The sequence below is a fragment of the Giraffa tippelskirchi genome, chromosome 6 (assembly GCF_054371585.1).
Source record: "Giraffa tippelskirchi isolate mGirTip1 chromosome 6, T2T-mGirTip1v1.2.pri, whole genome shotgun sequence".
NCBI lineage: Eukaryota > Metazoa > Chordata > Mammalia > Artiodactyla > Giraffidae > Giraffa > Giraffa tippelskirchi.
This window is the reverse complement of record NC_137280.1, coordinates 165130087-165142712: the sequence shown is the minus strand read 5'-3', so window position 1 is coordinate 165142712 and position 12626 is coordinate 165130087. Positions and strand designations below refer to the sequence as shown.

Here is a 12626-nt window from a genome sequence, read left to right as displayed (position 1 = left end):
CTTGGACTCGATGGTTTAAAACCATCTTGACCATTTTATATGATGCTAAAGTTTGTCTTTCCCTCCTAGTAAAACACTATGCTGCCCCACAACCAGCTTCTTCCTCTCGGCACACCTCAGGGAGATTGCTGGCCAGGCTCCGTGATTTCCACAAGGGGATGCAACTTTCTATTCCCTAGTTTGACCACTAACTAAATTAGATTAGCCTCCATCAATTCAGAACATCGGCCCAGAGAACCACAGCCCAGGCCCTCATCATAGACCCTAATCGTGAACAGTCTGCTAACTTTCATCTAAAGCTACGCCGAGGGAAGTGTGACCTGGGAAGGGTCGTCTGAAGGATATACAATCATCTAAACCAGTACAATTCAGCCTTCTTCAGGAATAAAAATAATTCTTTATTTTAAAGCAAAACTCCAGTCTACAAACTGGACAACAAGGTAAGTTGGGGGCCAAGGTAAGTTGGGGGTAAGTTAGGGCTCTTTCTGCCCTACACCCTATCCATCCTCTTCTCTCCATCACCAGAGGTACCCTACAGACCCTGACTGTCTGAGAACAGTTTATAAAAACCATATGCCCCAAAGCCCAGGATCAGTCCTTCGGAGAAGTCAGCACCGGAGCAAACGTGCACCCTGACTGGGTTAGTGTGGACCCTGAGTTATCACCAGTGCGATGCCACAGCTCTCCTATGGGAAGGGCACACCTGCCCACCATCTCACCTGGTGGCCCCAAATGAAGACCCACAGGTTGTAGTGCTAAATGACCTGAAGAATTTTGCCTTGTCTGAGCAACTGGTATGTTTTCTCTTCTTGATTAATAAGAACTAAGAAGTTATGCATCGGTATTGTTGACTTGGCTACTCCCCACTCATCTTCACATCCAGGAAGTAATTAAGGTTCCAGGGTTTGCTACGTAACAGACCACATCACCCCTCTCACCCTGCACATCACGAAGTTCACAGCCAATTTTACGGTCTGTATGTCCACATTTTTGGAACTGACTTCCCATACAAAATGACACCCTCTTGGCTGTTCATGTACATTCATTCATTCACCAAATACTTATCAAGTACAAACGATATCCATAATTACTTGATCTGAATCGAGTCCTATTTTACCACTGCTATTACAAGATTATGCAATAAATTCTGGTAAGCTGATATAATTTATTTTTAACTTTATTTTCCTCTAACCCTATATCATGAACATTTTCAAACAGTCAAAAACCTCAAAGAATGATACAATGAGCACACATATATCTTGCTTGCCCTTAAATTCTATAATTATTAACACTTTCCTTCTTGGCCTTATCTCTACATTTTCTCTCTCCCTCTCTCCTTCACTCAGGAACCATTTAAAAGTAAGTTGTAATCATCAGGATACTTTACTTCTAAATACTTTCATATTTACTCATAACTCATATTTATCTCCTAAGAATAAGGACATTCTTCTACTAAACACAATGCTATTATCATACATAAGAAAATCAACAGTAATCCCATAGTATCATCTAATTTCCAATCCATAATGAAATTTTACCCAACTGTCCCAAGAACATCTTTTAGACATTTTTATGGAAACTGTATCCACTCAAGGTTGATGCAACACATCTGATTATTTCTCATTGGACTGTAGGTTAGAGCAGCTCTCTACCACACACACTATTTTTAAGAATCTATAGGCTCAAGTTTTCAAGACAATAGTCTTCAAAATGTGATCCAGTGCCACTTGCTTCAGAATCATCTGGGAGGCTTATTTAAAAATCAGATTCAGACTCCATCCCAGATTCACTGAATCAGAATGCCAGGTGAGTCCTGAACACACTCAAATTTGAGAACAATTGCCCCCAGGCTTTTGAAATGATCTACAATAAATATCAAAGGAATGTTTAGACATGGGCTAATGAACGCACCTGGCTGTTCAAGCTGAGGTGGTCTAATTCCATGAAATGAGTTGCTCATCTTCCTTCTCTTCATTTTTTCACTTGTCTTCTGATTTAAGGCTTGGATCATGAAATATTCCAACTAAAACAAGAATCAAATGTTAATTAAAGTGCTGACAAAATTATGTATCTGACATGACTATTTGGACCCCAAATCACAGCTGCCAGTACCATCTGCATGTAGGCCTTAGCCAATGCTTTTAAATTTTTTTCACTTTAAAAAAAAAATCTATCAAGTAGAACAGCCTGTGCCTTGTCTAAACATAAACAAACTATCATTCAAGAAAAAAAACTGTACTTTCTCTTGAATAATCAAGAAAGCCAAGCAGTACATCCACGTGACTGTCAATAACCATCTCACGGGCAACTATAACAACTAACACTAGAAAAATTCAAACCATGAGCAGATCTCTAGCTTTGGGTCACATATGCTCACAACAATTTGGAAAGCTCACATGTGCTGTACTTTTTTTCCTGAAATTTCTTTGAAACGCATCCGTCATTTCATAAATTAAAAATCTTAACCACATGCACTTACTTACACAGCTCTGGGCATGTGACGCCTGGGGCAAACGTACACAAGAAGGTCCACACACCACCCACCTAAATATTTAAGTGCTGCAAATCAAGAAAACAAACTGCTACATAAAATATATTCTATCCTCCTGCTTTGCCAAGTATGTCATCATTTAAACTGGAAGGCCTGGTTCAGATTTAAATTCTGAGACTCCTCAGAGTTTCCTGCAGCACAGAGGGCCGGTCCCTAACTCCTGGGACCCAAGACCACCCTTCTTCTCTCCGCCTGCCCACCCCACACTCCCCTACCTGAGGGCGCTGATGCATGCAGGCAGACATCCACACCTGCATAACCGAGGTCCAGCCACTCTCCCCTCCCCTAATTCTCATATCCAGCCACCCTTTGGTCACCTCTCAGGCCTCGGGGTGCACATTATCAGCCATGTGGGCCACCTTCAGGTAGATGGACCCAGGGAAGAGACTGGAACAGATTGGGCAAACAGACTCAGCACCAGATGGTCAGAGGACTCGGGATGCTGGGTTTTGGAGCATGGTCACAGCACAGAATGCAATGCTCTATGTTGATGGGAATGTCCTATAACATCTGTGCTAATCACGGGAACAGTAGCCATAGCTAAACGTAGCTATAGAGGACCTAAACTGTGGATAGCACACTTGAGGAACTGAATTTTTTATTATTATTTAGGTATGTATGTGTAAGTCTCTTGAGAGTCCCTTGGACTGCAAGCAGATCCAACCAGTCAATATTAAAGGGAATCAGTCCTGAATATTCACTGGAAGGACTGATGTTGAAGCTGAAGCTCCAAAAAGATCCTGATGCTGGGAAAGATTGAAGGGAGGCGAAGGGGATGAGAGAGGATGAGATGGTCGGATGGCATCACCACCTCAATGGACCTGAGTGTGAGCAAGCTCCAGGAGACAGTGAAGGACAGGAAGCCTGGTGTGCTGCAGTCCCGGGGGTTGCAAAGAATTGGACACGACTTGGCGACTGAACAGCAAAAATTATTTATGTTTGTATGGCCTTCCCTGGTGGCTAAGCAATAAATCTGTCTGCAATACAAGAGACATACGTTCGATTCCTGGGTTAGGAAGATTTCCCTAGAGTAGGAAATGGCAACCCACTCCAGTATTTTTGCCTGGAAAATCCCATGGACAGAGGAGCACTGAATATGAGATAGAAAAAGTGAAACAAGATAAATAAAAGTAAAAGATTCTCACATAGTTCAGTTGTTTAAAAACAAACATGGCTGCTCATTAGAAACATAGCTGGAGCTCTGGTTAAAAAAAAAAAAAGCACTACCTAGGCATTTGAACTTTTCAAAAAAATTCCAAGATAATTCTGATATGCATCTGGATTTTAAAAAGTCATTACAGGTTTTCCTATTAAGTGGTAGTTTTGGAGATATAGAATTCTATAATTTTTCTGTTGACCAATCGTGATGTGGTGTTATTAAGTAATAGTTACACAATCACAATGTTAAAAGATGTTTATCAGTTTTCACAATTAATAACCAAAGAATAAAAGATAATTACAATTGCACGCCATAATGGGAACATGATTACACTATCAATATGAAATAATTACATACAATTTGGGGCATGAAGGAGAGTGATGTGGTAAGTGGAAGTGCATACTTGCACGTGTTTTCATCTGCTCAGCCAGTCTGTGTCTTTTGGTTGACGCATTTAATCCATTTACACTTAAGCTAATTATCAATATTTATGATTCTGTTACTGCTTTCTTAATTGTTCTGGATATATTTTCTGTAGATTGGGCTTTTCCTGGCTTTCCTGGTGGCTCAGTCAGTAAAGAATCTGCCTGCAATGCAGGAGACCTGGGTTCAATCCCTGGGTTGGGAAGATCCCTTGGAGGAGGGCATGGCAACCTACTCCAGTATTCTTGTCTAGAGAATCCCCATGGACAGAGGAGCCTGGCGGGCTACAGTCCATGGGGTTGCAAAGAGTCGGACACGACTGAGTGACTCAGCAGAGCACAGCACAGCCCAGGGCTTTTCCTTCTCTTGTTTTCTGCTTAGAGAAGTTCCCTTAGCAATTGTTGTAAAGCTGGTTTGGTAGTGCTGAATTCTTTTAACTTTTGCTTGTCTGGAAAGCTTTTGACTTCTCCATCAAATCTGAAGGAGAGTCTTGCTGGGTAGGGTATTTTTGATTGTAGGTTCTTCCCTTTCATCACTTTAAATATGTCATGCCATTCCCTTCTGGCTTGTAGTTTCTGTTGAGAAATCAGCTGATAGCCTGATATGAGTTCCTTTGCATGTGATTTGTCATTCTTCCCTGGTTGCTTTTAGTATTTTATCTTTAATTTTTGTCAATTTGATTACTATGTCTCAGTGCATTCTTCCTTGGGTTCATCCTGTTTGGGACACTCTGTGCTTCCTGGACTTGGCCGACTATTTTCTTTCCCACGTTAGGGAAGTTTTCAGTTATTATCTCTTCAAATATTTTCTCAGGTCCTTTCTCTCTTCTCCTTCTGGGACCCCTACAATGTGAATACTGGTGTGTTTAATGTTGTCCCAGAGGTCTCTGAGACTGTCTTCATTTCTTTTCATTCTTTTTTCTATATTCTGTTCTATGGCAGTGATTTCCACCATTCTGCCCTTCAGGTAATTTATCTGTGCTTCTGCTTCAGTTATTCTGCTATGGATTCCTTCTAGAGTATTATTCACCTCTGTTTGTTCTTTAGTTCTTATAGGTCTTTGGTAAACATTTCTTGCATCTTCTCAACCTTTGCCTCCACCCCTTTTCCAAGATTCTGAATCAAATTCACTGTCATTATTCTGAATTCTTTTTCTGGAGGGTTGCCTATCTCTACCTCATTTAGTTGTTTTTCTGGGGTTTTACCTTGTCCCTTCATCTGGGACATAACTTTCTGCTTTTTCATGCTGATTTACTTTCTATAACGCGGTTTTGTTTTAGTTGCTGTAAGACTGTGGTTCTTCTTGCTTCTTCTGTCTGCCCTTTGATGCAGGAGGCTAAGAGGCTTGTGTAAGCTTCCTGACAGGAGGGACTGGCAATGCGAAAAACTGGGTCTTGCTCTGGTGGGCAGGACCTTGCTCAGTAAAGCTTGAATCCATGCTAATGAGTGGGGCTGCACTCTCTCCTTGGTAGTTTTTTGGTCTAAGGCAACCCAGCCCTACAGGCTGGTCTACAGGCTCCATGGTCTGGCTAATGGGGACCTCCAAGGGTGTTTAAGCCAAAGGGGACCTTCCTAGACAGCTGCTGCCAATCCCCCCATCCCTGCAATGAGCCCCTGCTGGCCCACGCCTCCACAAGAGCCCCTCCAACACTAGCAGGTAGTTTTGGTTTAGTTTCCTGTGGAATCACTGCTCCTTTCCTCTGAGTCTTCACTGGTGCGTGCAAGGTTTTGTTTCTGCCCTCCAAGTCTGGAGTCTCCATTTCCCCCAGTCTTGTGGAAGCCTTGTAATCCAATCCCACTGGGCTTCAAGGTCAGATTCCCTGGGGATTCCCAGTCCTTTTGTTGGGTTCAAAGGCTGGGAAGCCCTACGGAGGGTTCCAAACCTTCACAACAGTTGGAGAACTGCTTTGGTGTTAACTGTTCTCCAGTTTGTGGGTCACCCACCCAGCGGGTATGGGATTTGACTTCATTGTGATTGTGCCCCTCCTACCGTCTCGCCACGGCTCCTTCTTTGTCTTTGGACATGGGGCATCTTTTCCTGGTAGGTTCCAGTGTCCTCCTGTCGATGGCTGTTCAGCAGCTAGTGCTCTTGAAAGAGGAGATGAGAGCATGTCCTACTCCACCATCTTGAATTGGAAGTCTCCTGCATTACTTCTAAATTAATTTAAATATAAATAGCCACATGTGGCTAGTGGCTACCACAGGGATGGTGCAGGTCAGGAGGGGAGCTACTAGCTGCAGTGGGCATCTCCCTATGGCTCTATCAACTGGTGCCCCAGGAGGAGGGGTGCAACCAGAGGAGGCTTTCCAGAGCTCACGGGCACAGGCTGCCCTTGGCCAGGTCTGAGGGTAACTTTGCACTGCTCTTCCTCCCTGACTATTAAACACAAGATATTAATAGTGAAATGCACCTTTCACTCTGACATTAACACTCCATCCACATTCTTGCAAATACCACTGTTTATACGCTCAAGATCCCAGTTATATTTTACTATTAAAGGCTCTAAAGGAGACCATTCTGACCTTATTTTCATATTCTCATTAAGTCTTGAGTTAAGGCAAAAGGAAACCACAAAGCTTTTCTCCAGACTCTGATCACTTCTTTGATTCTCATCATGCCTCCAACACTAGGTATTAGGAACACAGAGGAACAACAAGGGAAAAGAAGAGAACGTGGGAGCTGGGAAATGGGAAGAGTGATCCTGAGAACCGCAGGGTCAGGAACCTGGAAAGTGAACCATGAGACCAAAGATGCCAAGAGCTCCATCTTCTCCAACAAATGAAACCAAACTGTCCTTTTCCCTTTCAGTTCAGTTCAGGCGCTCAGTCGTGTCTGACTCTTTGTGACCCCATGGACTGCAGCAAGCCAGGCCTCCCTGTCCTTCACTATCCCCCGGAGTTTGCTCAAACTCATGTCCATTGAGTCAGTGATGCCATCCAACCATCTCATCCTCTGTCGTGCCCTTCTCCTCCCGCCCTCCATCTTTCCCAGCATGAGGGTCTTTTCTAATGAGTCAGTTCTTCACATCAGGTGGATTTCAGGGAGATGTAACATTCTTCAAACAAACTAACACATATATTTTTTTAAGCTACTACAATATAATTAGTTTGACAGGAAAATTAGATTTCACCCCTCTCTACCTTTCTACCCACCGCTTACACTATAAACAAGTAAGACAAAAGTTTCTCATAGTCACTGATAACATCAATTGTGAATGTATCTTCCTTAATGCTATATTATTAATGTTTCTTTCCATTACTGAGTTAATAACAGCCATTTATATGTGACAGAAATCAAAGCTATTATATTGAGCTCTTATTTTATCTTTGGTTCTTATTAAGAGTTGAGTAACTCCAGAAAAAATGAAACTGCTCTGGTCATCTGAAGAAACCTCTACATTTCAACATGAATCTGTACAGTGAATATTCTGGCATGTTGGATAAAGTGAAGAGCTAAAGGAACTGATGGAGAAGTCCAAAGTGCTCCTGCTTAGTGTAGGGTTTACTTTGGTTTAAGCCTCTTATCAATGTTTACTAGATTTGTCTGTTGAAAGGAGTCACTCCTTAGAGGGTTGGAAAGGTAGTTCCAAAGTCAGTTAGCGCTCAAACAATACAACTCGACAGTACTCTCCAAGGACCACACAGTCCTAATATTGTAGGGTAGGTGCTATGGGCTAACATGAGCCTCATACCGCCTGCAAGACCCAATGCATGCAACAGGGCAGCAGACCCTGGCTCCCCACCCGTCCAACAAGAAGCAACTTGGGTGAGTAGTTCCTCTGGGCTATTTTTTGAGCCACACCAAAATCAGGAGTGTACAAAATCTTGCCAAAGCACATATAAACAAGAAAAATCATTCTTCTCCAGTCCTAGACTGAAATGAAGGAGATCTTTAAGGCCCTGCTGGTTCAGGTTGCCAAGCTCACCAAGCTGTATGAAGACTACTAAATCCTTTTACTAAAAGTGACAGAAGTCACTTAACACAGGTTTGTGTAGTCATCAAATGGAAAATTCCAAAATATCTTATTAGTCAATAGAAAACATTTCTTTTCTTTGGAGAGCGAAGAAAAATCATTATTTTACTCCGACAAAACCTTTTTTCTCGTTGTTGTTTAGTTGCTAATTTGTATCTGACTCTTTGTGGCCGCATGGACCGCAACACACCAGGCTCCCCTGTCCTCCACTGTCCCCCAGAGCTTGATCAAATTCATGTCCATTGAGTCAATGATGCTATCCAACCATCTTATCCTCTGCTGCCCCTTCTCCTTTTGCCTTCAATCTTTTCCAGCATTAAGGTCTTCTCCAATGAGTTGGCTCTTCGCATCAGGTGGCCAAAGGGGTGGAGCTTCAGCATCAGTCCTTCCAATGTCTATTCAGAGTTGATTTCCTTCAGGATTGATTCATTTGATCACCTTGCAGTTCAAGGGACTCTCAAGAGTCTTCTCCAACACCACAGTTCAAAAGCATCAATTCTTCGGTGCTCAGCTTTCTTTATAGTCCAAATATCACATCCATACATGACTACTGGAAAAACCATAGCCTTGACTAGACTGACCTTTGCTGGCAAAATGATGTCTCTGCTTTTTAATATGCTGTCTAGATTTGTCATAGCTTTTCTTCCAAGAACCAAGTGAAATGAAAGTCGTTCAGTCATGTCCGACTCTTTGCAACCCCACAGGCTATAGTCCATGGAATTCTCCAGGCCAGAATACTGGAGTAGGTAGCCTTTCCCTTCTCCGGGGGATCTTCCCAACTCAGGGATCGAATCCAGGTCTCTGCATTGCAGGCGGATTCTTTACCAGCTGAGCCACAAGGGAAGCCCAACAATACTGGAGTGGGTAGCCTATCCCTTCTCCAGGGGATCATGCCGACCCAGGAATTGAACCAGTGTCTCCTGCATTGCAGGCGGATTCTTTACCAACTGAGCTATCAGGGAAGTCCACCCAAGAACCAAGCGTCTTTGAATTTCATGGCTGTAGTCACTGTCCACAGTGATTTTGGAGCCCAAGAAAATAAAGTCTGTCACTGTTTCCACTTCATGGCAAACAGAAAGAGGGAAAGTGGAAACAGTGACAACGACAACCACCATTTCACAAGATTAAAACTAACCTTGATTTTAAAACTAAAGTTCTAATTGTGGTTCTAGGAAACAGCTAAAGAGCCGACCTGACAAATGACTAAGTTATGTGACTGGGATTTCCACTTACCACGCCTCCGAAATACTTTCCTATGTAGAAGTCATCGAGGCTGTGCAGCTCCAGGTAGGTGGCTCCTAGTTCTTTAGCAAGTTGGATCCCTTCCGTTGTACTGACGCAGCTTCCTCTGTCTGAGGTGCACAGTGGGCATGTGCAGGGTAATTCTTCTGAGAAAACAAACATGATGGAACAAAGGGTTTTGAAATTAAACACACACACACAAATGTGCACAGACAACCTGGACACTAAACAACAAATTAAGCGCTCACACCAGAATCACAGTTCAAGGTCATTTCATATAGCCACTATCCACTAGACTCTGAATGAGAAGTGTCAATGATAATAGCAAGGTCCCTAAAATAAATAAGCTTTAAATGCAAGAACAATGAACAAGATCTTATAAAACAGATGAATTTTTAAATAAGTGAATGAATACTACCAAGGCTATTACAGTAATTAAAATGCCAGGCCTGCTACCTTTTATACAACTTCCATGAAAAAAATGGGCTGGCATTTTTTGTTGTTATTGTAATAAACTTTAAATATATTCACTAAGTTTGAATACATCTTTTACTTTAACAGAATCCTCAATTTGACCTCAATCTCCAAGGCTGCAAAATTGTTAGTCATTGCAAATTTCATATGAAGTACATTCTTATTAATCCAGATATTTCAATGACTGAACTCTAAAGCATTCAACTGCAGTGATCAAATTCAATCACTTTTCATCTTTTGCTCCAAGATCATAAAACTAAAAACTGAAAGCATAAAAAGTAATTACTCAAAGTGTGAACTGCCCCAAGAATCACGTACAGACCTGTGGCTGGGAAGGTGGTACACCAACCTGTCTGTAAGACTATGTCTTAATAAGGCTAAACGTGTATGTTCAACTCCATATTTGCTGGCCAGCTTTGTTCTGTTTCATGCTATACTTCAGATATGTCATTGTTCAAAAAAGCAGCCAAGTCCATTTCCAAGAAATCACATTGCTGCAGGTTGGCTTCCCCAAGAAACAGACTCTGACATGGAGACAATGTGTGGAGGATGCTTTCTGGGGGTGGGGGGTGATCTTGGAAACAGATCTTCTCAGGGGTGCAGGAAGCTGCACTCCACAAAGAACTCAAACTGCAATGTTGTTGCAACAGACACTTCAGTTACCAGACAGGAGACTCTGGAGCTTAGATGGCCCTTGAGAGGGGTTCCTCACACAAAGCTGGGTTTCTGTCTCCCTAAATCAACCAGTAATTAAGAGGAGGGCTGCCTTGTGGAGGGAGCAAAACCTCCGGCAAGCAGCCTGTATCAGCATAGGGTAATGCCTGGAAAGGGACTCAGCTGTGACGCCTGGGGGCCAAAAGACCTGGCAACTGAAAGTACAGTGGCCCTGACGGGGGCATTTAGGCTACTCCCTCCATCTCCCACAGCACACACAACAAACGTCCTACCAACAAACAGCACAGAGATGGAGCATCTATAGACACATGGCATGTATACCAAGGATATTCAGTGCCATGTGCATACTATGTATGCAACACCCATGTGCACACATACACATAAGAATTAGATAATTTCGATTCACTGAAAGCATTCTGAGCTCAGAAACCATGCATTCACATCCTCCTTTCGCAGAAGAGGAAACTGAAGCTCAGAGAGGCTGTGACATGTCTAAGTCTCCTTGTGTGTTAGAGTTGGAGAAAAAAAAAAAAAAAAAACCTGTTACTTGCTACACCTGATAAAGAGCCATCAAAAGATAAGATACAAATTTAACTTGCATAAAAATGCCGTGATTTAAAAATGAAGCTTGGTTTCTCTAAAGTATGCAATAAATAATAAGCCTAGTCTGAGTTTTTTCATTTATTTTTTTTCTAAGATCATATTAGGTTCAGAGCAAATAAAGTTATCATACACAAGTTAGCCTATCTTAAAAAAGAACACATTGGCATTTCACATTCTGTACAAAGCCGTCATAAACAGGGCCTTTGACTCTCTGAAGACAGAGATCTTCTCATGTCTACAAAGCTTTCCTTATGTTGATGGAATGGGGTGGGTAGGCAGATCATCTCATTAAACATTATTTTGGGACAAAAATAAAATCAGTACCATTTTGAATGAAAAATTAGCGAGCATAATGTAAAATAATTGCGAGGAAACAATCTTGGTTTAAGGGAAAAATCCAGCTAGCGTCAGGTCTGACCCAGCTGAGCAGGGTCTTCCACTTTGTGCAGCCACAAGCATCTCACCAATCCAGAAAGTGTCTCCTTACGTCCAGTCGTTACATCTCTTTTGTGTCACAGAAGACATTTCTTTTTGTTCACTTGCGCCCAAAAGGAAAAAATGTCTAGCCATTACATATTAGGTAGGAGAATCAGCATAATGTTTATGGATTAAATAAACCAACATTTAGCATTTCATCAGCAACAATCAGGAGACCCCAAATAATTTTAAATTGCAGTGCCTTCTTCAGGACTCACGCCTATTGAGCCTTCCTCAAGAGGCCCGGAACTCTGGGAATCAGTGTTACATTTCCAGTTAACACTGTAGTCTTCCCCTTCCCCCCCTTAAATATTATCTTTCAAGGTATTATCACAAAATGTCTTAATTTTTTTTCAAAGCAAACACAATGTAACTCTGGAATTAAGATGAATGGCATCTCTTTCAAAAGAGTGGCTTTGAGAACAGATAGGATGATGCTTACAATGTTGCCAATGCTTGAGAGCATTAGAAATCCTTTTAGGAATTCCAGCCTAGCAATGTACTAGGCTCTCTCAGAGCTTCAAAAAGACAAAACAGGATGCCTGCTTTCAGGAGCTTAAGGCGACGGATACACCTTTGCCAAGTTCGGAAAAAAAATTGGCCAAATTTTAAAGACAAATTCAATATTTAATAAAAGCCAAAAATTTATTCAAAGCCAAGTACGATGAAGACACACACACACACAGCCAAGCTTGTCAAAACACGTATAACAAAGGAAAGAGATGAGACTGTGCTTGCTGAACTTGTTCTTGAAGCAGCTGGAGAGAGGAGTTACAGAAGACCCAGCACAGTTTCACTGGACTGCAAGGGATTCCAGGAGGGAGGAATAGTCCAGGAAGGAGGAACAATCCGTGTCCGAAGAGCCAGACTTAGCTTTGTAATTACCTTGCAATCACATCTCACATGGTGAATTAATTTCACCCAGTTAGTGAAAATGATTTTTCACATCTGTATACATCATTCATAAAGCCATTCATTCACGTGTTGAACAAACGTTTTTTGAGCAGCTACCGCACCTCAAATAGCAGGGTAATAAAGACACACAGATA

The 12626-nt window shown here is 42.1% G+C and overlaps 1 protein-coding gene across 2 annotated transcripts in view; it reads right to left on the bottom strand.

Annotated features, from left to right (window-relative positions):
* The window catches only part of RHOBTB3 (Rho related BTB domain containing 3), a 62609-nt gene that overhangs the window by 37795 nt on the left and 12188 nt on the right, over positions 1-12626 (bottom strand). For both annotated transcript variants that reach the window (XM_081498761.1, XM_081498762.1), the window contains exons 4-5: positions 9340-9494; positions 1912-2023 (exon numbers count right to left, since the gene is read on the bottom strand). In XM_081498761.1, the coding sequence (XP_081354887.1) occupies positions 1912-2023; positions 9340-9494 (267 nt within the window). The remainder of the gene's footprint in view (positions 1-1911; positions 2024-9339; positions 9495-12626) is intronic.